Here is a 27,302-nt window from a genome sequence, read left to right as displayed (position 1 = left end):
ATCTCAGGAAAGAATTACTCGTCTTGGGAATGGTGTAGCTCAGATTTACCAGTCTGAATCCTGGGGTGAGTGGGTGAGGAGAGAAATAAAACAAAACTTACTATTTATAAAGCAGAAGGCCATTCAGCCCATCAGATTCATGCCAGCTCTAGGCAGAGCAATCCAATCAGTCCCATTCCCTGTAGCCCTGCATCTTACTTTCTCTCACATGCCCATCAACTCCCCTTTGATTCTTCGTCTATTAACCTACCCTGAGGTAATTTGCCATAGACAATTAATCTAACAGCACGTTCTGGGATGTGGGAGGAAACTGGAGCACCCAGAGGAAGCCCACACTGTCACAGGGAGAATGTGCAAACTCCACATAGACAGTACTCAAGGTCAGGACTGAACCGGGGTCCCTGGAGAGTGAGGCAGCAGTGCTAATTATACCCTTCGGTACCTGCAGTGTTTGGAAGAACGAGAAGTGATCATGTTGAGGTATACACAATGCTGAGAGGGATTGACTGATCTCGTAAAGGATCAGTTATAAAGACTGAAATGAGGATAAATGTCTTCATTTGCAGAGTTGTGAATCTTTAATCCTCTACCTGGAGGCCCTGATCATTGAGGATGTTCAAGAGTGCAATCAAAAAGCCTTTGGACTCCAAAGCAATTAAGGGAGATGGCCATCAGGTGAGAAAGTGCAGTTGATGAAATCAGGATCCTGTTGAACAATGGGGCAAGCTTAAAGGGCTGAATGGCCTTCGACTGCTCTTATTTCTTTTACTTCAGGCTGAAATCTATCCAGTCATGTGAACTTACAAAAAGATCCTGCAACATTCCTTGAGAAACAAATGGGGGCTCCCAACCAATGTCCTGGCTGACTTTGCTCCTCAACCAAGACATCAAAAACAAAAAGGGAGTAAGCTGACAAGAACCCTTTTGCCTGTTGTGGGATCTTACCATGTGTAATAGTCACTGCGGGGTTTCCCAATAAAATCACACTGGCTGTGTTCTGAAAGCACTTGGCTGACTGTAAACACTTTAGGATGTCCCGGGTATAAATGTAAAGTTTTGTCTTGCTTCTGAAAGCAAATGTCAGACTGTCCCGACAGCCGTAGTGTTACACTTCACTTCTGGAACACTGGTCTGAGTCAGCTGAGTCATGGCTGATCTGTACCTCAAGTTTCCATCCCCATATCCGTCGACCCTTACCCAGTCTGTCCTGAGGACTCCATGGCCTTTGTGGGAGAGTTCCAGATTCCTACTTCCCATTGTGAAGAACAGTGTTTCTCCTCCCAAAGAGATTAGTTCCAACTTCAATATTATGCCCTGCTGTTCTTGATTTCCTCTCCCTAAGAAAATTGTTTGTTTCTGTACCTAGCTGATCTGCATGGGCCTACCCTGATTTTTAAATTCTCAGTCTTTCTAATTCCTCACTGGCCTCCACCTCTGCTTCTGTGTGACTTTCCCAAACCCCATAACCCTCTGATATCTGTCCTCCTTTAATTCCAGTCTCCTGATCATCCTTGAATTTTAAGCAGAATTCCAATTGATGGTCCTCCTTGCTGTTGGGTCAAGACCTCATTCTGCTGATGCATGTGTTTAGGGCTCGTGTGTGTGATGGCCAAACCACTTTAACAGGAATCACATATGAGGATCTACTCCTCTGTGGAATCAAATCATCCTGAGGAGTAGATCCTCGTGTAATTCCTGTTAAAGTGGTTTGGCCATCACACACACGCGCTCCAAACACATCATCAGCAGAGTGAGGTCTTGATCCAATGGCAAGGAGGACCATCAATTGGAATTCAGGCTCTAGGGCATGGACTTAACACATACACATTCATGGACAACATACAGTTGTCTACTCACAATCTACCGCAGACTGACTCGAACTGTACAAGTGGACACACTCTTGCCCATGAGCTCTTCAAGGGTCCTAGTTCTCAGTCACCCCTCCCTCCAACAACACCACCACTGGCAGTTGTGCTCTGGAGTACCATCCCATATCTTCCTCCTCTCTACCCTCTCTTTTAATGAGACCTGCATCATTGACCAAAATGTTGTTCATTAAAGGTAGTGTAGCGGTTAGTGTAATACCATTCCGGCCACTGTCTGTAAGGAGTTTGTACGTTCTCCTCATGTCTGCGTGGGTTTCCTCCGGGTGGTCCGGTTTCCTCCCACATTCCAAAGACGTACAGGTTAGGAAGTTGTGGGCATGCTATGTTGGTGCTGGAAGTGTGGCAACACTTATGGGCTGCCCCCAGAACACTCTACGCAAAAGATGTATTTCATTGTGTGTTTCAATGTCCGTGTGACTAATAAAAATATCTTGTCTTATCTTATCCATATAGTGCCTGGTGCTTTTTCTTCTCTGGTAACACTCTTGTGGGCCATTTTGTTGCATTAAAGGCACCATGTAAGCAGAAGTTGGTGTATCACAAGATAAGGGGGCAGGAGTTTAGGTGTGTAGGTATTTCTTTTTGCTGAGGGTATTGAATCTCTGGAACTCTCTACTCTGGAGGGCTGTGGAAGCTGGATCATTGGAGGTATTTAAAGAGGAGGTCAATAGAGATCTGGGAAATGAGGGCTCTGGGGAACTGGTACAGAGGAGGACATGAAGCCTGGGGCAGATTAGCCATGATCGTATTGAACAGTGAGATGGGCTTGAGACACCGGGCTACTCCTGCTCCTATTTCCTTGTGCTCTTGTGCACTTTATTGAAGCACTGAGATCAGATCATCCTGCTGCCCCCACACTGCAAAGAGACTACAAGTCATAGTCGGGTCACCTGCCTTGGTAATTTAACCCTCTGAGATCTGGTTTCTTCTTGGCATTTTGTGAACCAGCTTAGTGATTTCACTCACCATAAAAAACAAGAGACGTCCAAGAGAGCACAGACTGTCAGCTCATAACAAGGAGGTGTCACAAACAAGAGATTTTATGAAGACGTGTGCCCAAAAGAAATGGTCAGTTCGGATTCCATGCCAGGTTAATAGGCACTTTAAGGTGGTCCCTTAATTGCATGGCTGCTAGTTTTTGCTTCTCAACAATAATTCGTTCTAATTTGTACCAGCAACATTGAGAGGCAAAGCTTCAAACCCTCACTGTTAAAAACGTAGATGATAAAAATATTTTGCAACCTTGTCACCTATTTGAGAATGCATTCATTATATGGCCAATGGTTGTTGACAGCCTTTCATACAATCAGATTGTGGGATTTATTTTTGTGTGTGTGTTTTTGTTATTCAAATGTAATTATGTATGCTAATAAACTTCTTCTCCAACTGAACATTAGTTCATTATTAAAAACCTCCTTGACAACAGGACATTTCCTCCTCTTCAACCCCCATCTCTCTGTGCAGCTGGGAGAATGTCAAAAATACACCAGCATTCAAGAGTAAATTATCTGCTGCTCTGCATCAGTCTCCAGTCTCTTGAAAAGCTCATCAAATTCTCATAAAATGCTGATTAACTGAACAAAGATGTTGGCTGCTTCACTATGAATGAGTAATTGCAAGCATAAATTGCAACAAATCCTTTCATATTTGTTTGGCTCCATCTCCCTCTCCCTCGGGGAGGACAAGTCCTCTCCTGAGCTGAATTGGTTTTGTTTGTGTCCAAGGGTTGTGTTCAATTGAGTCACCGGGAAAATCTGAAATTAGCAAACAACAGTAAATGTTGGAAATACCAAGCATTTTAAACAATAATAAGGATTAGCGTCTCCAAGCTCTAAACTCTGGAATCTCCTTCTTTAAACCATTTAATGTCTCCCTCTTCTTCTGTGTCTTTGACCAAGCTTTTGGTTGTGGCTTAGCATCAATCTCTGCCTGAAAACAGTTCCATGATGAAACTTAAGGGAGCATGCAAAGTTAGGGTGATCATGTAGAGCATTAGTTTTCAGACTGCTCCTTACAGGATGGAGGCAGAATTATTATGTTACTGGTGTAAAAAGCAGGAATGTGTAATGGTGAATGTAAAATTATGGTAAAAACCCATCTTGTTTGCTAATAAGCCACAGTGAAAGAAATTTGGTACGTTTGCCCGAGCTGGTATTTATGTAACTCCAGACCCAGAGTGATGAGTTGCTCTGAAAAGGCCCTGCAAGCCACTCAGTTGTCAAGAAAGCAGATCACGACCAAGGGTGATGGGTGTGGCGATAAAGGTTGGTTCACCCCAGGAGCAGTTGAACCTGATGGAGCCACTGTCCCTTTCCATCACACTTTTCTTTGCGATTTTTTACAATATATTTTAAGTGGTTGGAAATTGGACACTTCCCACTACCGACTCCCTGTACGAAGCCACCTTGTCTGGTATAACACAGGTAATTGTGGACAGCTCTTCCCCTGGTTAAAAGGACGGGAAAAGCTAGTTGTTACAGAATCCAGCCATCTTCCCACCTTCCCTTTTCTCCTCAGTGTAGTTGTCAATCGAGATCAAAGTTGGACCAGGTTTTGTATCCCTGCCACCTCTGGTGTGACAATTTTGCACACCAGCTCTCTCCTGTGACCACAGGACAATGTAAATTTAGAGTCAATTGACTCTGTTCTATGGCCCACATCCACAAGGATGTCGACTGTAATTCACCATCAGAGCCAGCAGATGGATAAGGTTCCCATCCCATCTGTCTAGCTATGTCTGGACCTGGACTTCAGAGCCAAGGGGCAAGTTTTGGAGGGCTTTCGGATTGGAGGGTTGTGACTAGTGGTGTCCCACAGGGATCGGTTCTGGGACCTCTACTTTTTGTGCTATTTATTAACGACTTAGATGAGGGGGTGGAAGGCTGGGTTAGCAAGTTTGCAGATGACACAAAGATTGGTGGTGTTATGGATAGCGTGGAGGGCTGTCGAAGATTTCAGAGGGATATTGGTTGGATGCAGAGCTGGGCTGACAAGTGGCAGATGGAGTTCAATCCAGAGAAGTGTGTGGTAGTACACTTTGGAAGGACAAACTCCAAGGCAGAGTACAAGGTAAATGGCAGGATTCTGGGCAGTGTGGAGGAGCAGAGGGATCTGGGGGTTCATATCCACAGATCACTGAAAGTTGCCTCACAGGCAGATAGGGTAGTCAAGAAAACTTATGGGATGTTAGCTTTCATAAATTGGGGGATCGAGTTTAAGAGCCGTGAAGTGATGATGCAGCTTTACAAAACTCTGGTTAGGCCACACTTAGAGTACTGTGTCCAGTTCTGGTTGCCTCATTATAGGAAGGATGCGGAGGCTTTGGAAAGGGTGCAGAGGAGGTTTACCAGGATGCTGCCTGGATTAGAGAGTATGGATTATGAGGAGAGACTAAAGGAGCTAGGGCTGTTCTCATTGGAGAGAAGTAGGATGAGGGGAGACATGATAGAGGTATACAAGATATTGAGAGGAATAGATAGAGTGGACAGCCAGCGCCTCTTTCCCAGGGCACCAATGCTCAAAACAAGAGGACATGGCTTTAAGGTAATGGGTGGGAAGTTCAAGGGAGACGTCAGAGGGTGGTTTTTCACCCAGAGAGTGGTTGGTGCATGGAATGCGCTGCCTGGGGTGGTGGTGAAGACTGATACATTGGAAAAGTTCAAGAGATTGTTAGATAAGCATATGGAGGAATTTAAGATAGACAGATATGTGGGAGGAAGGGGTTAGATAGTCTAGGGTGTGGTTTGAAGGGTGGCACAACATGGTGGGCTGAAGGGCCTGTATTGTTCTATGGTTCTATGGTTAAAGTAAATAGGAACTAACCCTTTCATTTCCAAACAACACCAAACCATCACCCATTTAGTGGGGGCACTTAATATGAAGGGGAATTTCTCTCTGGTGCCCTGCCATATATTTAACCCTCAACCGACATCTAAGAGAAGAGACACAAGAGACTGCAGATGCTGGAATCTGGAGCAACAAACAATCTGCTGGAGGGACTCAGTGGGTCGAGCAGCATCTCTGGGGGGAAAGGAATCATTCTGATGTAGGGTTTCAACCTGAAACATCAACAATTCCTTTCCCTTCCCACAGATGCTGCTCGACCAGCTGAGTTCCTCCAGCAGATTGTTTGTTGCACCTAAAAGGAGAGGATCTGTCATTATTAACTCAGTGGTGTCCATGAGAGTTTACTGTGTGCATCCCAGCTGCCACCCTTCCTGCACTTCAAAAACTATTTCATTGGCTACAAAGCGTGCAGGGATGCCTCAAAGCCATGAAAGACATAAGTACACAAACCTGAATAATGACTCCGGGACAGAACCAGGTTTGGACCTCTGCAAAAAACGCTGGAGGAACTCAATGGGTCAGGCAGCATCTATCGAGGGAAATGGACAGTTGACGTTTCGGGTTGAGAGCCTTCATCATGACTGGCACCGCTGCAGATGAAGGGTCTCGACCTGAAACATCAACTATCCTTTTTCCTCCATGGATACTGCCTGACCCGTTGAGTTCCTCCAGCATCTCGTGTGTTGCTCCAGATTCCAGCATCTGCAGTCTCTTGTGTCTCCAAATTTGGATATGCAGTAGGTCGAAGAATCCACTGAAACCCTATCACACTTGTCCAGGTTACAGTGGTTTACAATTAATCGCTTTGAAATGTGTCTTTTTTCAGGAATGCGCCCTACATTACAATCATTTCCCAGATTTAAGGAATGTTTTAACCATGGAGAAGGCATTCCGCCCCTCAACCACTGCTCTGCCATTCAATAAAATCATGTCTGATCTCTCACCTCAGGACCACTTTCCTGCACTAACCCCATATCTCCCTACAGATTCCCTACAAATCTATCAATCTCTGTCTTGAGTATACTCAGCAATTGAGGCTCCATAGCCCTCTTGGGGATAGAATTCCAAAGACTCCCACTCTCTGGGTGAGGAAATTTCTCCTCATCTCTGTCCTGAATGGCTGACCCCTTATTTTGAGATTGTAATCCCTGGTTCTATATACCCCAGGGGAAATATTAATTCTGCATCTACCCCTTCAATCTCCTTAACAGGTTTTGGTGTATTATATCAATTAGCATTAATTTTCCATAATGAAAAGTGGAACGAAATATTAAGTAAAGCTATGGGAAAGGGGTAGACCGTAAGACATAGGAGCAGAATTAGGCCATTCGGCCCTTTGAGTCTGCTCTGCCATTCGATCATGGCTGATTTATTTTCCCTTCTCAACCCCATTCTCCTGCCTTATCCCCATAACCTTTGATGCCCTTACTGATCAAGAACCTATCAACCTCTGCTTTAAATATACCCAATGACTTAGCCTCCACAGCCGTCTGTGGCAATGAATTCCACAGATTCACCACCCCTCTGGCTAAAGAAATTCCTTCTCATCTCTGTTCTAAAGGGACGTTCTTCTATTCTGAGGCGGTGTCCTCTGGTCCTGGACTCTCCCACTACTGGAAACATCCTCTCTGCGTCCACTCTATCCAGGCCTTTCGATACTGGGTAGGTTTCAATGAGATCCCCCTGTCATCCTTCTAAACTCCAGCGAGTACAGGCCCAGAGCCATCAAATGCTCCTCATACGTTAACCCTTTCATCCCCGGGATCATTCTCGTAAACTTCCTCTGGACCCTCTCCAACGCCAGCACATCCTTTCTTAGATATGGGGACCAAAACTGCTCACAATACCCCAAATATGGTCTGACCAACGCCTTACAAAGCCTCAGCATTACATCCTTGCTTTTATATTCTATGGTATCTCCCTGTAGTCTCGGCCTCTTCCCCTCCTTCCCCCATTCAGACAAATTGAAAAGCGGTCGTGTGCAGCGAGTGAGTGGGGCCTGATATGGAAGAGCAGCAAATGAGCTGATGTGAGAGGAAGGCACCAACAGATTTTGCTCATTAAATTTGCAAGCTCTCAAGGTGTCGAATAACATCTCCACGGTGGCCCAGAGCTTCCTGCATGTTGCCCGACAACAGGAGTGTGGCAGCATGAAATACAACAGACTCCATGAGGTAACACGTTCAGTAGCAATGAGCCAGAGCGCTCAGCTCGCACATGTGACACCAGTCAACGGCATCCGCGCTGAATGCTCAAGGTCAGAGGTTGGAGGGGCTGGGCAATTTTGACGCAAGCTTCAGGGGGGCAGTACTGAAGGAGTGCTGCACTGTCAGAGGGGCAGTACTGAGGGAGTGCCGCACTGTCGGAGGGGCAGTACTGAGGGAGTGCCACACTGTCAGAGGGGCAGTACTGAGGGAGTGCCACACTGTCAGAGGGGCAGTACTGAGGGAGTGCCCCACTGTCAGAGTCACAGAGAGTCATAGAGACATACAGCATGGAATAGGCCCTTCCACCCATCCAGTCCACCCTGACCATCAACCTCCCAATTACATTAATCCTACAATTAACCCCTTTTTTATTGGAGGGCAGTACTATGGAGTAGCACCCCGTCAGAGGGGCAGTACCAAAGAAATGCTGAATTGTTGAGGCAGTGCCACTTTCATTAACAAGCTGGTGGAATAGGCCGATAGGCGATAAATGAATTTTAATACACTGTGGCATAGAATATAAGAGCAGGGACATCATGTTAGAACTTCATGCAGCTTGACTACTGTGTACAGCTTTGGTCATCACACTGTAGGAAAGATGTGATTGCACTGGAGAGAGTGCGGAGGACATTCACCAGGATGTTACTGGGATTGGAGCACTTCAGTTATAGGAGAAATTGGATCAGGTGTTTTTTCTCCCTGGAGCAGAGGGGTGACCTGATCGAGGTCTACAAAATCATGAGGGGGATAAGAATCTTTTTCCCATTTTGCGGCTGTCCAAAACAAGGGGGCAAAAGTATTTGAGTGCCGGGGGTTTAGAGGGGATCTGAGAGGAATTTTTTTGCCACACAGAAGGTGGTTGGAATCTGGAACGGGCTGCCTGCGGAGGCGCTGGAGGCAGAGTCTCTCACAACATTTAAGAAGCATCCAGACAAACACTTGAATGGCGAAGGAATGGAAGCCTATGGATAGTCAGTGGGTAAACGGGATTAGTATAGGTAAGTACAATGGTCAGCATGGACATGGTGGACCGAAGGGCCTGGTTCTGTGCTGTACAACTCTATAACTCTAATACTGGGAAATGCTAAGGTTTACATCTTTGAGGAAGAATCTACAGAGGCAATGTAACTCAGGAGCACAAATCATAATGGGATTCAGGAACAGAGAGATCGGGGGGTATTTATGTACAGTTTATTGAAAGCAGCAAGGCAGGTTGGAAAGTGGTTGAAAAAGTACATAAGATCCTGAGCATCAACTGAGGCAGACTACGAAACAAGCAAATCGCATTGAACCTTTATAAAACACTGATTCAGCCATGACTGGAGTATTGCCCACATTCTGGGTAGTACATAGAACATAGAACATTACAGCACAGTACAGGTCCTTTGTCTATCAAGTCACCTCTCATCCTTCTTCTCTCCAAAGAGAAAAGCCCTAGCTCACTCAACCTATCCTCAGAAGACATGCTCTCCAATCCAGGCAGCAGGCTGGTAAGGGCCTGTACTGTTGTGGCGATATTTTATCCTGCTCTAATATCTATCTAACCCTTACATCCCACATAGCCCTCCATTTTTCTATCATTTGTGTGGCTATCTAAGGGTCTTGTAAATGTCCCTAACGTATCTGCCTCCACCACCTCTGCTGGCAGTGCATTCCACGTACACACCACTCTTTGTTAAAAAAAGCTTACCCCTGACATCCCCCTTATACCTTCCTCCAATCACCTTAAGATAATGCCCCCTCGTGTTAGCTATTTTCGCACTGGGAAAAAGTCTCTGACTGTCCACTCGATCTATGCCTCTTGTCATCTTGTAGACTTATATCAAGTCACCTCTCATCCTCCTTCTCTCCAAAGAGAAAAGCCCTAACTCGCTCAACCTATCCTCATAAGACCTGCTCTCCAATCCAGGAAACATCCTGGTAAATCTCCTCTGCACCGTCTCTAAAGCTTCCACATCTTTCCTATGATGAGGCGACCAGAACTGAACACAATACTCCAAGTGTGGTCTAACCAGAGTTCTTTTGAGCTGCAACATTACCTGGTGGCTCTTGAGCTCAATACCCCAACTAATGACGTCCAACACACCATACACCTTCTTAACAACCCTATCGACCCGCATGGCAAACTTGAGGGATCTATATATGTGGAGCCTAAGATCCCTCTGTTCCTCCACACTGCTAAGACTCCTGCCATTAACCTTGTATTCTGCCTTCAAATTTGATCTTCCAAAGTGTATCACATCACACTTTTCTAGGTTGAACTCCATCTGCCACTTCTCAGCCCAGGTCGGCGTCCTATCAATGTCCTATTGTAATCTACAGCGACCTTCCACACTATCCACAACGCCACCAACCTTTGTGTCATCAGCAAATTTACTAACCCAGCCTTCCACATCCTCATCCAAGTCATTTATAAAAATCACAAAGACCAGGGGTCCCAGAACAGATCCCTGCGGAACACCACTGGTCACTGACCTCCAGGCAGAATATGCTCCATCTAAACCACCCTCTGTCTTCTGTGGGTGAGACAATTCTGAATCCACATAGCCAAGTTTCCCAGGATCCCATGTCTCCTGACTTTCTGAATGAGCCTTCCATGAGGAACCTTATCAAATGCCTTACTAAAATCCATGCACACCACATCTACTGCTCTACCTTCATCAATGTGCTTTGTCACATCTTCAAAGAATTCAATCAGGCTTGTGAGGCACAACCTGCCCCTCACAAAGCCATGCTGACTGTCCCTAATCAGCCTATGCTTCTCCAAATGGCCAGAAATCCTGTCTCTAAGAATCTTCTCCAGTAATTTGCCCACCACTGAAGTAAAACTCACTGGTCTGTAATTCCCAGGGTTATCCCTACTCCCTTTCTTAAACAAAGGAACAACTTCTGCCACCCTCCAATCATCTGGCATTATTTCTGTCACCAGTGAGGACACAAAGATCATCGCCAAAGGTGCATTGATCTCTTCCCTTGATTCCCGTATATCCCATCTGGCCCCGGTGACCCATCTATCCTAATGTTTTTCAAAAGTTCCAGCACATCCTCTTTCCTCATGTCAGCATGCCCCAACGTATCAGCCAGTGCTACGCCATCATCACAAACGTCAAGGTCTCCCTCACTGGTGAATACTGAAGCAAAGTATTGGTAGACTTGAGGAAATCTGCCACCCATTTGCCCATCCCACTAGACTGTTAACATGTCCTCGGTCTAGCACTATCCCCTTCACACTTCTCTCTGCTTCCAAGGTTTGAAGAGATGGTTGAGGTAAAAATATCAGCAAAGCATCAAGGTGAAATGATAACTGTGGGCTCCTCAAAAGAGCTTTAGAGAGGCTGGAGAAGAGAAGAGGGACTTGAATAATGTGGATAGTTTGGTGAAACTGTTCTCTGGCTGGCAACAGAGAAGGCTGCAAGGGGATCTGACAGAGGTGTTTAAAACCATGAAGGGTAAAAAGCAGGGGGCAGAGAAAGACTGTTCCCATTAGTGGATAAGTCAAGAACTAAGGAAAGGATGAAGGCAATTGGCAAAAGAACTGTAAGTGGAAAACCATTTTACAGAATAGTTAGGGTCTGGAATGCATTTCCAGGGGTAGTGACTGGATAAGTAACTGAAAGGAATGATCTTGCAGGGTTATAGAGAGAAGGAGAGGGTGTGTGACTTGCTGGACTTCTCTTACATAAATCCAGTATGGACTCGATGGACTGAATGTCTTCCTCCTGCACTTCAACCATTCTGTAATGCTGAAAACCAATGATTTGGCTGTTTTGTGGAATGTGGCAATATCTCTGCTTCAATAATCAATAACCATTCTGAGATCCAGAAATAATCTCACAGGTTGATGTTTACACCTGAGCAGTTCCCTAGCCATGAGGGGTTAAACACAGTCCAGGGAAGACTAAAGAAAAGTGGCTTTGATTTCCCTGCTTCTTTCACTGGCTGGTTTGAGTGTGTAGTGCCTCGAGTAAGCAAAATTATGAAACAAACAAGAATAAATACCCCTTAAATGTCAAGACCCTGAAAGACCTTTTGAAATCGCGGTCTAAAGATAGCAAGTTCAATCAACCGTCGACCATTTCAAGACTCAAGCAACAGGCAGTGGAGCTTTCTGGGTTCTACAGATACTTGCTCCTTGCCTCTCCCTGATTACCACATCCCGGTTCCAGTCAACCTCTCACTCTGGTTGCCCTCTCCCAGTTACTGCCTGCTTTCATCTCTGTCACACCAAAAGGAGGACTTGAGTTATGATAGACTGGTCTTGCACCAGCTTATTAGTTGCTGAAAATCTCACCTCGGTCTCCACACTTGCCTTTACCCATTCACTGCTGGTCAATCTCCAATCTTCACCTACCATAAATTTATGAAAGACTCTGTTGTACTGTCCCAATTCACCATCACTTTCTACTTGCTGACCTGCACTGGGTCTCATTTACCAGAACCTTCATTCTCAAATCCACCTTCTTGTTTCCAAATTCCTTTACGACTTCAGCCCTCCTCAGTTCATTCACCTCCTCCAGAGCTACAACCCTCGGAGATCCTCCAATTCTGGCCCTTGATCGTTCCTGACTTTTATCACTCTGCCATTGGTGCTAGTGCCTTCAACTGTTTTGGAGGATAGCTCTGGAACTCCTTCACAATGTGTTCATTTCCTCCTTTAAGGCCTTCCCACAATCCCAACTCCTTAACCAAGTGAAAATCCAGGCTGGTTCTCGCAGTGTGGGACTGATGGTTAGCTGCACTGTCAAAGGTGCCAATGTTTTGATAAGACTAAAACTGAAGCCCCATACAGCTCTCTGAGGTGGATGTGAATAAAAACCTGCTGCTGTCTTTTGAAGAAGGGCAGAGGAGTTATCTAAGATATACTTATCTGTTGTTACTACAGAATCACATTGCTGTTTGTGGGATCTTACAGTGTATTGCTATTCTTACATTCGAGTAGCATCTGGGCTTCTAAAGTACTCTACTGGCTGCAAGATGCTGTGGGAAATTTTTAAATCAGGAAAAGAGCCATTGGAAAGGAAGTACAAGCTTTTCTGTTTGAGTGCCTTTATTTATGACAAGCCCCTGTGCAATGTCTGTGTTAAAGGCTGAATCTATAGAATTGCTACAGGACTGAAGGAGGACATTTAGGCCATGGAGTCCATGCCAGCTTCTAGCTGAGCAGTCCTACCAGTCCCATTCCCCAGCTCGTTCCCCATAGAGAATTATTTTCTCTCCTGCCGACATAATTCCATTTTGAAAAGGCTGATTGTTTCCATCACCCTCACAAGCATTGAATCCCAGATCATAACTACCCTCTGTGTAACTCCCACGTACCCTTTGCCCAGAATTTTGAATCTGTGCCCTGGTCATGATCTGCCACTGGGACCAGCTTTCCTCTGTCTAAATCAGTCAAGAATTTGCATATCTCTATCAAATCTCTCCTCAGCCTCCATTGCTTCATGAAGAATAATCCCAGCCCCTCCAGTCTCACCTTAGCCCAATACATCACGGGCACATCCCTCCGCACCATTGCTAATATCTACGTGAGGCGCTTCCTGAAGAAGGTAACATCTATCATCAAAGATCCCCACTATCTGGGCCATGTCATCTTCTTGCAGCTACCTTCGGGCAGGAGGTACAGAAGCCTGAAGGCCCACACCATGAGGTTCAAGAACAGCTACTTCCCTTCAAGCATTCGGTTCTTGAACCAACCTGCACAACCCCAGTCACAATCTCAATATAGCAACTTTGATCACTTTGTACTACAATGGACTTAGTTTTCTAGTTGTATTCCTGTAAAAATTGTGAATAATTTATGTTTAATTCATGTTTTTCTTGTGAATGCTGCTGATATGATGTTATGTTCCTGTGATGCTGCTGCAAGTGTGTGCAGACATGTACTTGTACATATGACAATAAACTCGACTTTGACTTTGAAATCAGTCATCCCTGCAACTATTCCGGTAAACCTGTTCTGCAGCCTCTCAAGGATGTGCCTGCACTATGGTGACCAGAACTGGATGCAATGCCTCAGTTGTGGCTGAACTAACATTTCATAAAGATTCAACATGACATCCTTGCTTCGTATTTTGAACCTCTATTAACTGAGCCCCAGCATCCCAGCACTTTACTAAGTGCTGCGTTGATAACGTTGTTCTTCATCTTGCTACAGATCAATTTCAGTTATAAACAACTGCATGGACCAGCTTACATTTCAATAACCACAGGCTGAGATTTGGTTGGTGGAGTATAATGTTGGAAAATGTGAGGTTATCCATTTAGGAGAAACAGAAACAGAATGCAGTTTAAATGGAGAGAGACTACAGAATGATGTTGTACAGAAGGATCAAGGTGTCCTTGTAGAAACACATGAAGTTAGCATGCAGAGGCACAGCAAGCAACCAGAAAGGCAAATGGAATGTTGGACTTTATTGCAAAGAGGATGGAGTCTAACAGAAGGGAAGGCTGGCTCCAACGTAACCAGGTTCTTGGCGAGACTACGCAAGGCGTATTGCGTACAGTTTCTGTCTCCTTAATTAAGGAGGTATATACTTGTGTTGGATGCATTTCAGGGAAGGTTCACAGTTAATTTCTGGGAGGGGTGCTGTCTCATAAGGTTAAGCAAGTTGGGCCAATGCCTAATGGAGTCTGGAAGAATCAGAAGTATGAAGACGGTTGACAAGCTCAGAGGATGGCTCCCCCCTTGTGAGAGGATCTAGAACAAAGGGGTACTTTCAGAGACAGAATTAAGGAGAAATTTCTTCTCCGAGGATTGTCAATCTTTGGTCGTCCTTATTTAGGATTATAAGGAAAGCATGAGTCGGTCATAACTCCCTCTGAACCTGCTTCGCCATTCATTGAGATCATGGCCAATCTCATCTTCAGCTCACTTTGCTGCCTGTTTCCCATAGTTTAGAATTCTCCACCCCAGTCAGCTGTGGAGGAGCTGAGATGGGCAGATTTTTGGATTATGGGGGAGCCCAGGTTTATGGGAAAGAGGCAGTAAAGTGGGCTGAAGGTAAGATCAGATCGGCCACAATCTTACTGAATGGGAATAAGATATCTTTATTAGTCACATGTACATCGAAACACACAGTGAAATACATCTTTTTGTATAGAGTGTTTTGGGGGCAGCCCACAAGCGTCGCCACGCTTCCGGCACCAACATAGCACGCCCATAACTTCCTAACCCGTACGTCTTTGGAATGTGGGAGGAAGCCGGAGCACCCGGAGGAAACCCACGCAGACACAGGGAGAATGTACAAACTCTTTACAGACAGCGGTGGGAATTGAACCCGGGTCGCTGGCACTGTAATAGCGTTACGCTAACCGCTACACTACCGTGCTGTCCTTGAAGCAGGTTCATAGGGAGATATGGAGATGTAACCAACTCGTGGCCCTGTTCCTTATATTCTTCGATAAGGATGTCCAGCCCCAGGAAATTTAATTAACTCCATTGTCCCTGCCAGTTGACCTGACCAGTCATTACCTCTACTCCACAGTTCGTATAGCAGATGGCTGTAACTGGGAGGGTGGAATGAAGCATATCTCTCCCGGTGTAGGCCACCGCTGCCCATGGACCACAGCAGGAGATGAAAATGTTTTCTCCAGGATGACTGGTAGATGACTCTTACCTCTGTTGTCACGTGGTGTGTGGTACAGAGATTGCTGGTCACAAGAACGCAAGAAAAAAGTGTAGGAGTAGGCCACTCAGCCCCTCGAGCCTGCCCTGCCATTCAACACGATCATGGCTGATCTGTCCCAGGTCTTAACTCCTCCTCTGTGTCAGTTCCACATTGCCCTCACTTCCCCAATCTTTTAAAAATGTTGTGATCTCTTTATATACTCCCACCCAATCTTTCAAATATTTATCGACCTCCTCTTTACATACTCCCAGTGATCTAGCCTCCACAACCCTCTGAGGCTGAGAATTGCAGCAATTCAACACCCTCTGCGAGAAGATCAAACAGTTTCAAGAGACCGTCCCCTTTACATGTCCCTCATTCAAGCCTCTCCTACTGGTGGAACTATCTCCACATCTATCCTGTCATGCTTTCTTAGGACCTTATATGTTTCAATAAGATCACCCTGCATTCTTCTGAACTCCACAGGTTGAAGGTGATATCCTCCCAGAGCTTGACCTTAGGAATCATTATCATCTCCAATGTAAACCTGTGCAAGACTCTTCCACATACACAAATAGGAAGTAGGAGCAATCCTCCTATTCAGCCCTTCGTGCATGCCCTACCATTTACTAAGATCAAGGCTGATCTGATTGCAATCTCTACTCTGTACTCCGATCTTTCCGTGGCAACCTTTCACCCCTGGCTTATCAAGAATCTATCTAAAAGACTACCTTAACTACCCTACCTCAGACCCTGCTTCCACCATTCGTTGAGGAGGAGATTTCCAAAGACTCAAGAACTCCTCTGAGAGAAACAATATTGCCTCTTCCATATCTTAAATGGGCAAACCCCCATTTATAAACAGTGACTCCCATCTTTACATTCTCCCAGAAGAAACGTTCTCTCTATGTATATCAAACCTATCAAGAACCCTTAAGAACATATAAGTTCCAAACAAGTCCCCATCTCATCCCTTAAACTCCAGGAAATACAAGTGTAACTTTATTCTTTTGGTAACCTGCCCATTCCACGTATTAAGTCCAGAAAACTTTCTCTGAATTGCATCCAACTCATTAACAGTATTCCTTCAGGGGAACAATACAGTAGGCAGTTTTCCCAATGTGATCTTGCCAATGCATCTGCACAACTGAAACATAACTTACCTACATTTGTATTCAATTCCCCTTGCAATAAATGATAACGTTTTGTTAGATTTCTGAATTACTTGATCCACCTGAATACTGGCCTTTCATGAATTATGCACTAGGACGCCCAGATCTCTCTGCATTCAGAGCTTGGCAAGCTCTCACCATATAGATAATGAGCTTCTTTTTTACTTATTTTTCAGCTCAGGGTCTGTGCCCAACCATCCTTGGGCTCCCAATCTCAACCCATCAACTGGATGGGGTGAGGATATAGAGGGAGAGGAGTGGGAATATTTGAATTTTGAGGGAGTAGTTCGGCGTGATTGGAGGGGGATTAGCTGTCACACTCTCAGTGTGAGGATGGGTCGCACAGGGAGAAAGGAGGCAAAAAGATGGCACAGATTTTGCAATTGCTGTTCTCCAAGAGCAGGGCATTTGGCTCAGTCGCTCCATGCTAGTCTGTGTGTTCCACACTAACCTCCTTCAACTCACTTCATCTCCCTCATTCGCCATTTCCTCCCGTACCATTCCCTCTTGTGTGCTTACCCAGCTTCCACAACCAGCGGCCACAACCTCTCCCTGTGGGAGTGACTTCCACCTTCCCCACCAGTCTCTGTGGAAAGAGGGTTCTCCTGAATCCTGATTTGCTATAAAAATTGCTAGTGCCTAACTTTTATGGCAAAAATATGCTTTCAAATTTTGATGGATTGCAGCCAGCAGCAACCTCACCTGGCTGTGACTGAAACAAATCTTTGTAGCACTCCTCTTTGTCCTTGGATGTCTCTGGAACACACTGTGGGCACATCAGACACTTCGGGGCCAACCTTAACATTGTGCTCTTGGCCTGTCCAAAGTACAGTGCTGAGTGCCATGGGGTTTCATTATACCCAGGTAAGGGCAACTGATGAACTGTTGTGTCCCAATTTACCTCCTGACTCGAGGCTGATTCTTTGCATACCACTGCTGGAGAACCTCCTTGCAGAACTGCAGGAAAAGATGTTCTCTGCACAAGGGAGATTGGCACTGTGTGACTCATGGAAGAGCAGACTAAATTACATTAGCGTGACTCACAGACTCTGAGAATATTGGCAATGCTTAAAGCAAGCCAGGAACTCCAGTGGCGAATGCTTGAAACAGCACAAAATGATCTGCGGGGAACTTGTTTGGGATTTACTTAACCTATGTTAACTTTGTGGCAAGAGACAGAAGATTGCGCTGTGTGCCAATGCTTTCTCAATGGACAGAAACCTTTGCCTCCATGTCAGAGGTTGTGGATTGGAGTCCTACTCCACAGAGTATATAAATCCAGGCTAATGCTCTTAGAGTGATACTGTAGGAGCCATTTTTTGGATGAGGTGCTAAACCAGGGTCCTGTCTGCTTCCTCAGGCAGATGGAAAAAGTCCTGTCACACCAGGGAAGTTCTTCCCAGGGTCCTGGTCCATAGTTAGCCACTGAAAAAACCCATTATGCCTCGAGTAAGGACCACAGATACTCTCGTCATTGTTGCGTGAAAATTGATTGCTGTGTTTCCTATTTTATAACAGTGACTACACTTCAAAAAATGTACCTGGCTCTAAAGAACTTAGGGAAAATCTAAAGGATGTGGATCTCCTCAGAGGTTTGCACTCAATTCTGTTTCCAAATTTCAATAACAAAGCTCAAGAACATAAGAAATAAGAGCAGAGGTCAGCCATATGGTCCATCAGTCCTGCTCCCCCATTCATCGGGATCATGGCTGATCCAATCTTGGCTTCAGTTCCACTTTTCTGACAGTTCCCTTTTACTCCTGACTCCCCTATAGACTAATAACATATTTTTTGGCTTTGTTTATATTCAATGATTTTGCTTCCACAGCTCTCCAGAGTAAAGAAGTCCCAACAATTCATGACCCACTGAGGGAAGAAATTCTTCCTTATCTCTGTCTTAAATGATCGATGCCTTTTACTGAAACTATGCTCCCTTGATATCAGCTCTGCTCTGAGGCAAAACATCCTCACTTCTACCTTGTTAACTTCAGAATCATACAAGTTTCAATACAATCACCTCATCCTTCCAAATTCTATTTAGCACAAGGCCAAGTTGCTCAGGACAATTCTTGGTAAATCGGTAAACTGGTTTAGTATTGTCATGTATACTGAGGTACAATGAAAAACTTTGTTTTGCATGCCATCCATACAGATCATTTCATCACATCAGTACATTGAGGTAGTACAAGAGAAAAGCAATAACAGAATGCAGAACAAAGTGTTACAGTTACAGAGCAAGTGCAATGCAGGCAGACAATAAGGTGCAAGACCATGACAAGGTAGATTGTGAGTTCAAGAGTCCATCTTATCGTACAAGAGGTCATTCAATAGTCTTATAACAGGGTTGTTATCCTCAACCCTTCCATCCCAGGAATCAACTTAGTGACTTCTCTGAACTGCCTCCAATCCAAGCATTTCTCTCCTTAAATAAGGAGACCAAACTGTAGCTGTACTCCAGGTGTGGTCTCACCAACACTGTATAGTCATAACAACACTTCCCATTTTTATATTATATGCACTTTTCAAGGAAGGCCTGCACTCGATTTGCCTTCCTAATTTCTTGCTGTATCTGCATTCTATCTTTCTGTGTTTCATTCACAAGGACACCCACATTCCTCTGTACAAGAGCATTCTGCAGGTTCTGTCCGTTTAGACAACATTCTGCTTCTCTATTCTCCCCAGCACATTTCCACACATTTTACCCATTATCTCCCATTCAACACATCCCACACATGAGTTAGCACCATGCCTGCCTGAACTTTAGAAATGCCGATTTTCTCAGACTTTTCCGCAGGTGTCACTGTTCCTAAACAGACCTGCAGCTAATTTCTAATTTCCAGCTCTCTCACTGGCAAAGTCAGCTGCCTCTGCTTGGTAACTTCAGTAAATCATTTCAAATCTTAATTAAATGGCAGTCTAGTGGGAAGTATCATTAAAGTCGTACCTGCTCATGGTGCTCGATGCCCATACTAATGGTGTTGATCAGTATTGCTATCATGATTCCTCTGTTGAAGTACTTGCTCTCCACAATATTAGTCAGTTTACATCGCACCTCCGTCCACAAGTCAATGCACCAGTTCTCCTCGCCTTCCTTCCCTCCTCTCCCGCTGGCTTCCAACTCTTTTCCCGGCTCCATCTCCCCTGCCTCAGTCCCGGCCAGATCCAAGGCATTGGTAGCCGGGGTCTGCTCGACGCTGTTGCACTGTGGGCAGTGGCCAGGGTCAGAGGTCAGGGTCAGGGCGATTGGCTGCACAATAGCACATGGCGTGTACTCCAAACTCTCTGTCACGTGGTAGTGCCCTGAGATAAAAGAGAGAACAGATGTGAGGGAAGGTGAGCAACATAGGATATAATGACCTTGGTGTATGGAATGCACCTACCAGAAGGATGCCTGGATTACAGCAATGCTTAATTTATGAGGAATGTTTACACAAACAAGCTATTTTCCTTGGTATTTAGGTTAATTGGTAATTGATTTATTATTGTCACATGTACTGAGATGCAGTGAAAAGCTTTGTTCTGCACGTCATCCAGACAGCTCATTCCAAACATAAGTACATTGAGTTAGTACGAAAGGAAAAATAACAAAATGCAGAATATAGTGTTCCAGTTACAGAGAAAGTACAGTGTAGGCAGACAATAAGAGGTACAAGGGTCATGATGAGGTAGATTGTGAGGCCAAGAGTTTTCATTTTTATCGTACAAAAGGTCCATTCAACAGCGAGATAGAAGCTGCCCTTGACCCTGGTGATGCATATTCTTAAGCTTACGTATCTTCTGCCCGATGGAAGGAAGGAGAAGAGAGAGTGACCGGGGTAGGTTAAAGGATGGTCCAATTTTTAATATATTTAGGAGAACTTAAAGAAAGAAACTATTTCCACTGGAGGGGAGACTGGGGTTAGACATGACTTCCAGGAGTACAGAAACACTTCTACATGGAGAGGTTCAAAACCCTCTTCACAAATGCTGCTATTCTAAGATTTGAAATTGATAGCCAAGTTAAATCAAGTTGAGTTTATTGTCATGTGCACAAGTCCGGTGAGGTGCAGGTACAATGAAAAACTTGCCTGCAGCAGCATCACAGGCACGTAGGTACAGACAACACACAGGATATAAGTTATACAAGACAATGAAGAGTCAAGTCCATGATAGTGCAAGAGGTGGTCCATAGTGTTCCATTGCTGGGGTAGGGTTCGGGTTGTGCAGGTTGGTTCAAGAACCCGATGGCTGTAGGTACTGATGGCTGAGCCAAAGGCAGGTAAATGGAACTGGGTCACAGATCAACCCTGATCTCACCGAACAGTGGGACAGACTCAAGAGACTGAATCGCCTTTCCCTGATCCAATGTCTCTAAAGCACAGTAATACACAAGGCCAGTCTGACCTGATGATGAATCACAGCTCTGACTCAGTCATGGAGTCATACATCACAGAAACAGGCCCTTCGGCCCAACTTGTCCATGCCGACCAAGATGTTCATCTAAGCTAGTCCCATTTGCCTGCGTTTGGCCCATAACCTTCTTAACCTTTCCTATCCATGTACCTGTCCAACTGTCTTTTTAAAGTTATTAATGTACCTGCCTCAACCACTTCCTCTGGCAGCTCATTCCACATACAGACCACCCTTCACGTAAAAAAGTTGCCCCTCAAGTTCCTATTAAATCTCTCCCCTCTCACCTTAAACCTATGCCCTCAAGTTCTCCCTAGGAAAAAGACTGTGCGCATTCACCCTTTCTGTGGCCCTCATGATTTTATATACCTCTGTAAGATCACCCCTCATTTTCCTTTGCTCCAAAGACTCAGTCAACAGAGTCAAATCAGAAACATCTTTATTTCCCTTTCCTTCAAAAGAAATACAATTCTACAGTGCCATTCGCAACCTCAGGACATCCTTACATGTATTACAGCCAAAGTAAGACTTACAGGAAACAGACAATTCAAGGTTTTGCACAGCAAGACCCCACACTCCACATGGAGGTGGTTTTAGTGACATTATTCTGAGATGAATATCGAAGGACGAATGTTGGCCTGGCAAATGAGTGGGATACGTGATGAGTACTTGATGGGAGTCTGGGTCTAACAGCTCACTCAGCACTTCCAACACTGGTGTGAAGTAGTTTGGTATCTATGAAAATCAGCTTCCTTCTGATGACAATTTGCGATGCCAGTATTTACCACTCTGTCTGGTTGGTTGAAATGGTGCAACAATTTATGCAAATAAGTGACTAAATAAATCGATATAAAAGTACCACAAATTTTTCTCATAAAGAAGCAAACTACCCAACAAAGACTTGAATCAACAGCAGTTCCTGCCATCACTGACAGCAGTTTTACTGATGGCTATGGTCATCTGCCTGAATATTCTTCCACCGCATTTCGTGAATATTCTCTGAGATCCTCTGTTCAGTTCTGCAAGTGCAATCCTTAAATACTGGTCACCGATCACTTTAATTCCCCATTCTGCTAACATGAGTTTCCTACACTGCTCCAATTAAGCTCACTGCAAGCTTGATGAATGGCCTCACCTCCTGATCAGACACATTACAGCCTTCCACATGCAATGTCTACACATAATAATCCTGCTGCTGCTACTTACACCTCTTCTAAGCCTGTTGGTTGTTTCTTGCCCCATTGCTGCACTCTTTCATCTCACAAAATAGATTTCACCATATAACGTGTCCTGGCCTCTCCCCACCACCCGATCACAGACTGAGCCTTTTGCTCATTCATTGCATTTGCCTTTCTAAAGTCGCTTGGAAATTCTTTAATGTTTAAGAAAGCACATTGAACAGGTGGGCAAATGAGTGTTCCTCTCCACTTACAGAGTTCTGTTGAACACAAGGTCGAAGGTCTCACGTACAATAAGACAAAGCTTCACAAGTTCCATGCACTACCTCTGTGCACTCCATCTTTGGGGCCTTGAGTCTGGGTTGTGACTGGGTGTGAAGATGGTTGGAGATTTGGGTTGTAACCGGTTTGGTGGATGGGGGTGTGGGGGAGAGAAGTGCCTGAGGGAGAACTGCCAACATAAAGGAGAATCTACCTAAAGCAGATTCCTAGTGTTGAGTGCTATGGACTGGGGCATCCTTAGATGGGGACCTTGTCTGCTCTCCTTCTGCACAAATGGCCCACTCTGCTGACATCACAGCCATGTGTAGCGTAAGCCTACACTGCACATCACAGCACGTATCCGGGATGCTCCATCTGTTGACACATCAGATCCAAGGAGAATGAAGGAAAATCACAGACTTTATGGAATGCCCAATACCCAATGCGTCCCAGATCACTTCGAATCAGAGTCATAGAATAATACAGCACAGAAACAGGCCCTTCAGCCTAACTCGTCCATGCCGACCAAGACGCCCATAAGCTAGTCCCATTTGCCCACAATTGGCTCATATCCTTCTAAACCTTATCTATCCATGTACCTGTCCAGCATCGTTGTTGTACCTGCTTCAACCTCTTCCTCTGGCAGCTCGTTCCGTATATCGTCACATATGCTGCCTGGTAGAATGTCTTAGGAGAATTAATCACCAAGTGATTATAGAGGTATATACTGACCATATAGAAGTGTATAAAATCATGATGGACATGGATAGGGTGAATGCACTCAGTCTTTTTCCCCAGGGTTGGGGAATCAAAAATTGGAGGGCATAGGTTTAAGGTGAGAGGGGAAAGATTTGAAACAGTCCTGAGGGGCAACTTCTTCACACAGAAAGTAGTGGATATAATGGGTAGAAAGGGTTTAGAGGCATATGAACCAAATTCAGGGCAAATAGGACTAGCTATTGGTCGGCATGGTTGAGATGGGCTGAAGGGACAGTTTTCATGTGGTATAACTCCATGACTCTTGGGCAATATTACCCAATAACAATAATTTTAAAGTAAAATACTGCAGATAATGAAATCCTGAAACAAAGCTGGAAGTACTCAGCAGGTCAGGCAGCATCTGTGAAGAAAGACGTACAGAAAGCCTTGAAGGTTGTTGGCTTCTCATCAGGGTTCTGATGAAAGGTCATCCAACATGAAACATCAACTTTGTTTTTCTATCCACTGATGCTGCCTGACCTGCTGAGTATTTCCTGCATTTTTTTAGGTGACCAAATAACCTGATCATTTGGATCACTTTAACCAAAAATTATTAACTGTTTGCTGCTTGTGGGTGCATACGAGCTGGCTGATGTGTTTTACAGCAGCAATCAGACACTAGCCCACAGGCTCTGAAGTGCCTTGGGCTGTCCTGAGGTTGTGGAAACATATAATAAAAAATGGAAAATGGTGAAATTACTCAATGGGTCAGGCAGCATCTGTGAGAAGGAAACACAGAAGAAATGTCTGTGACAGAATGGGAGGTTAGAGAGGCTTAATGCCAAAAAGGAGCTGTGCAGAGAATTCAGGTGAGAGGTACCTAGAAGAACAGGGTCATGCTTGGCATTGGCATTGGTTGGGCAGGCACGGTAGTGTAGCGGTTGGCATAACGCTATTACAGCGCCAGCGACCCGGGTTCAATTCCGGCCGCTGTCTGTAAGGAGCTTTATGTTCTCCCTGTGTCTGCGTGGGTTTCCTCCAGGTGTTCCGGTTTCCTCCCACATTCCAAAGGCGTACGGGTTAGGAAGTTGTGGGCATGCTATGTTGGCGCTGGAAGCGTGGCAACACTTGCGGGCTGCCCCCAGAACACTCTATACAAAAGATGCATTTCACTGTGTGTTTCGATGTACATGTGACTAATAAAAATACCTTACCTTACCTTATTATTGTCACATGTACCGAGAAACAGTGAAAAGCTTTTGTTTTGCATGCCATCCAGGCAATTCCACGTGTAAGTACATTGAGCTGGTAGGAAGAAAACCAGAATGCAGAATATAGTGTTGCAGCTACAGAGAAAGTGCAGTGCAAGTAGACAAATAAAAGGCCACGATGAGATAGAGTGGGAGATCAAGAGTTCATTACTGACTGAACGATGGGAAAAACTGAAAATGCTGGAAATTCCTAGCAGGTCAGGCAGCATTTGTGTTGAGAGAAACAAGCGTTAATGTTTCAGATCATTGACCTATCATCAGTCCCGAAGATTAAACAGAGTGCCTGGTACCCCTCAGCACCTCAGGTAGCATCTATGGAGAGAAATGGATGGTCGACATTTTGGGTTGAGCCCCCACCAGTCCAGATGAAGGATCTTGACCTGAAATGTCGACTGTCCATTTCCCTTCATAGATGATGCCTGACCTGCTGAGTTCCTCCAGCATTTTGTGTGCGTTGCTCCAGATTCCAGTTTCTTGTGGAGTTTCTCGTGTCTGCCTGGTCACTTTGTGCTTAGTTTTCTAAGAACTTTTACCAGGGAGCGCACGTGAAGGTTGCCCGATACCAGAGGACCTCTAGACCAATGTGATCCATCGTGATGGATGAAAGGTCATCAGAACTGGGAAAAGGTTATGGCGAATGGGATTGAGAGGGAATAATAAATTAGCCATCATCCAACGGTGAAGCAGACTCGATGGGCCGAATGGCCTAATTCTGCTTCTTTGTTTTATGGTCTTATGATCTATGGTCCTATGGCCTGAAACGGTGACTCTGTTTCTCTCTCCATGGATGCTGCCTGACTGGCTGAGAATTTCTGGTATTTTCTGGTTTTGTTTCAGACTTCTGGCATCTGCAAGATTTTGAATTACTGTAGGAAAAGGAGTTTGCCTTTTGGGTGAACCGTAGCCAGCTGTCTGGTGCACTACAAGGCCAGGACAAGACCCCTGACAACCTACCGCACTTGTTCTGGCAGATGCTGAGGTCGGGAGCTCGTCGGATGCCCTGAACCCCGGTGTGGAGGCTGGCATACAGCGCCGTCGTTCGCCGTTTGGCCTTGCGTAGGATGTGGCACACGTACTGGAAGATCTCCTCGTAGCAGTCGCCCGGCTCTGCAAAGCTGGCCAGCGTGCTGGATGAGAAGTACAGAGCCCGCTGCTCCTGCATCAGCTGGTGCTCCCTCTGTTTCGTCTCCGAGAACTGCGTGGCTATGACCACCAAGCAGAGGTTAATCATGAAGAAGGACCCCACCTGTGGATAAGGAGTAGGGATGTGAGCAGATTGTTGACTCGAAGAACGGACTATGCAGAATAACGTGAAGGAGTAGGTCACTGTACCCATCAGTTCCCTGACTGACCTAATCCAATTAGTCTCACTCAACCCACAGCCTTTTTTCAACTTTTCTTTCCATTAATTCCCTTCTAAAAGTTATTGATTGCATCAAATAATGTTTGAATCTGGGACTTTACAACGCAATCTGGCGCTCATAATATTGCTGCCACTTCCTCGGACACCAGCAGCTGGTAATATTCTGCTGTCGGTCATTTGCCAACTATCTTTGTTTGTTCCCCCAAAACTGAGAAAGGGTCTTTATCTAGTTTCACTCTGAGAATGAAAATCAACATTGAATACCCAACCATTTAATTTCAATCACTGTGACATTGGCAGTTGTGCCTTTAGCTACCAGGATCCCAAGTTCTGCAATTACTTCCCTTATCCTTCAGCTCCCTCTTCCCCTTTAAGACGATCCTCAAAACCTTGCACTTTGCCTTGCACCATCCACTCACCAATCCCGAATTGTGCTCCTCTAATTTTGGCCTCTTAAAGCATCCCTGATTTTAATGTTCCACTATTGGTGGCTGTTCCTCCAGATGCCTGGCCTCTGAGCTCCAGTATTCCCTCCCTAACCCTCTCTAGATGTTCCTTAAACCTTACCTAATATCTCCGTGTATGGCTAGTTTAGTCCGATGCACAATAACAACATCCATTTATGTTGCTGTTCAGTGATCTGGAAATGTTGACTCTCTACAGACACTGCCTGTGTATTTCCATCGTTTTCTGGGTTTATTTTGAGTGTCTGCAGTACTTTGTTTGTGGATTGCCTTATATTTTAGGCAGCAAAGTGTCCCAAGGAGCTTCACTGGAGCATAGTTGAACGACAATTGATATTGAAACACGTTAGGGCAGGTAATCAGAAGCTGGGACAAAGTGCAAGGTTTTGAGGATCATCTTAAAGGGAAAGAGGGAGTTGAGGGATAAAGGAAGGAATTGCAGAACTTGGGATCCTGGTAGCTGAAGGCACAACTGCCAATGATGCAGTGATTAAAATTAAATGGCTAGGAAAAGCATTTTTTCCTCACTTTTTGGGATCTGGGCATTGCTAGAAAGGCCAACGTTTACTACATATTCTTAATTACTCTTGAACTGAATGGTTATCTAGACCATTTCAGGAGGTATTCAAGATATAGGAGAGAGCAGGTAAGGATAACAGATATTATTCTCTGATGGACATCAATGAGCCATCTGGGCTTTTATATGGCAGTCTGGCAGTTTATGTGGTCATTATTACTAAGATTAGTTGTTGTTATACCAGGTTATTAACCTGAATTTAAAGTCTACAGTTGCAGTGGTGGGATTTGAACTCTGGATTGTTAGTCCAGGCCTCTGGATAACCAATAATTTAACCACTGCAGCACCACTATACTGAACGAGGGAACATAGTTTCAAGATAAGGAGCCAGTCATTTAAAACTGAGGGCTTAGGAGTTTCTTTTCATAGAGAGTGGCAAATC

The 27,302-nt window shown here is 45.0% G+C and overlaps 1 protein-coding gene across 1 annotated transcript in view; it reads right to left on the bottom strand.

Moving 5' to 3' along the window:
- The window catches only part of cacna1ia (calcium voltage-gated channel subunit alpha1 Ia), a 196,721-nt gene that overhangs the window by 115,863 nt on the left and 53,556 nt on the right, over nt 1–27,302 (bottom strand). The window contains exons 7-8 of the mRNA XM_052042941.1: nt 25,471–25,762; nt 19,663–20,018 (exon numbers count right to left, since the gene is read on the bottom strand). Coding sequence (XP_051898901.1) covers nt 19,663–20,018; nt 25,471–25,762 — 648 coding nt within the window. The remainder of the gene's footprint in view (nt 1–19,662; nt 20,019–25,470; nt 25,763–27,302) is intronic.

This window comes from Pristis pectinata, chromosome 33, assembly GCF_009764475.1.
Source record: "Pristis pectinata isolate sPriPec2 chromosome 33, sPriPec2.1.pri, whole genome shotgun sequence".
NCBI classification, from domain to species: Eukaryota; Metazoa; Chordata; class Chondrichthyes; order Rhinopristiformes; family Pristidae; genus Pristis; species Pristis pectinata.
The sequence above is the reverse complement of the archived record's forward strand: the minus strand, read 5'-3'. Positions and strand labels throughout refer to the sequence as shown.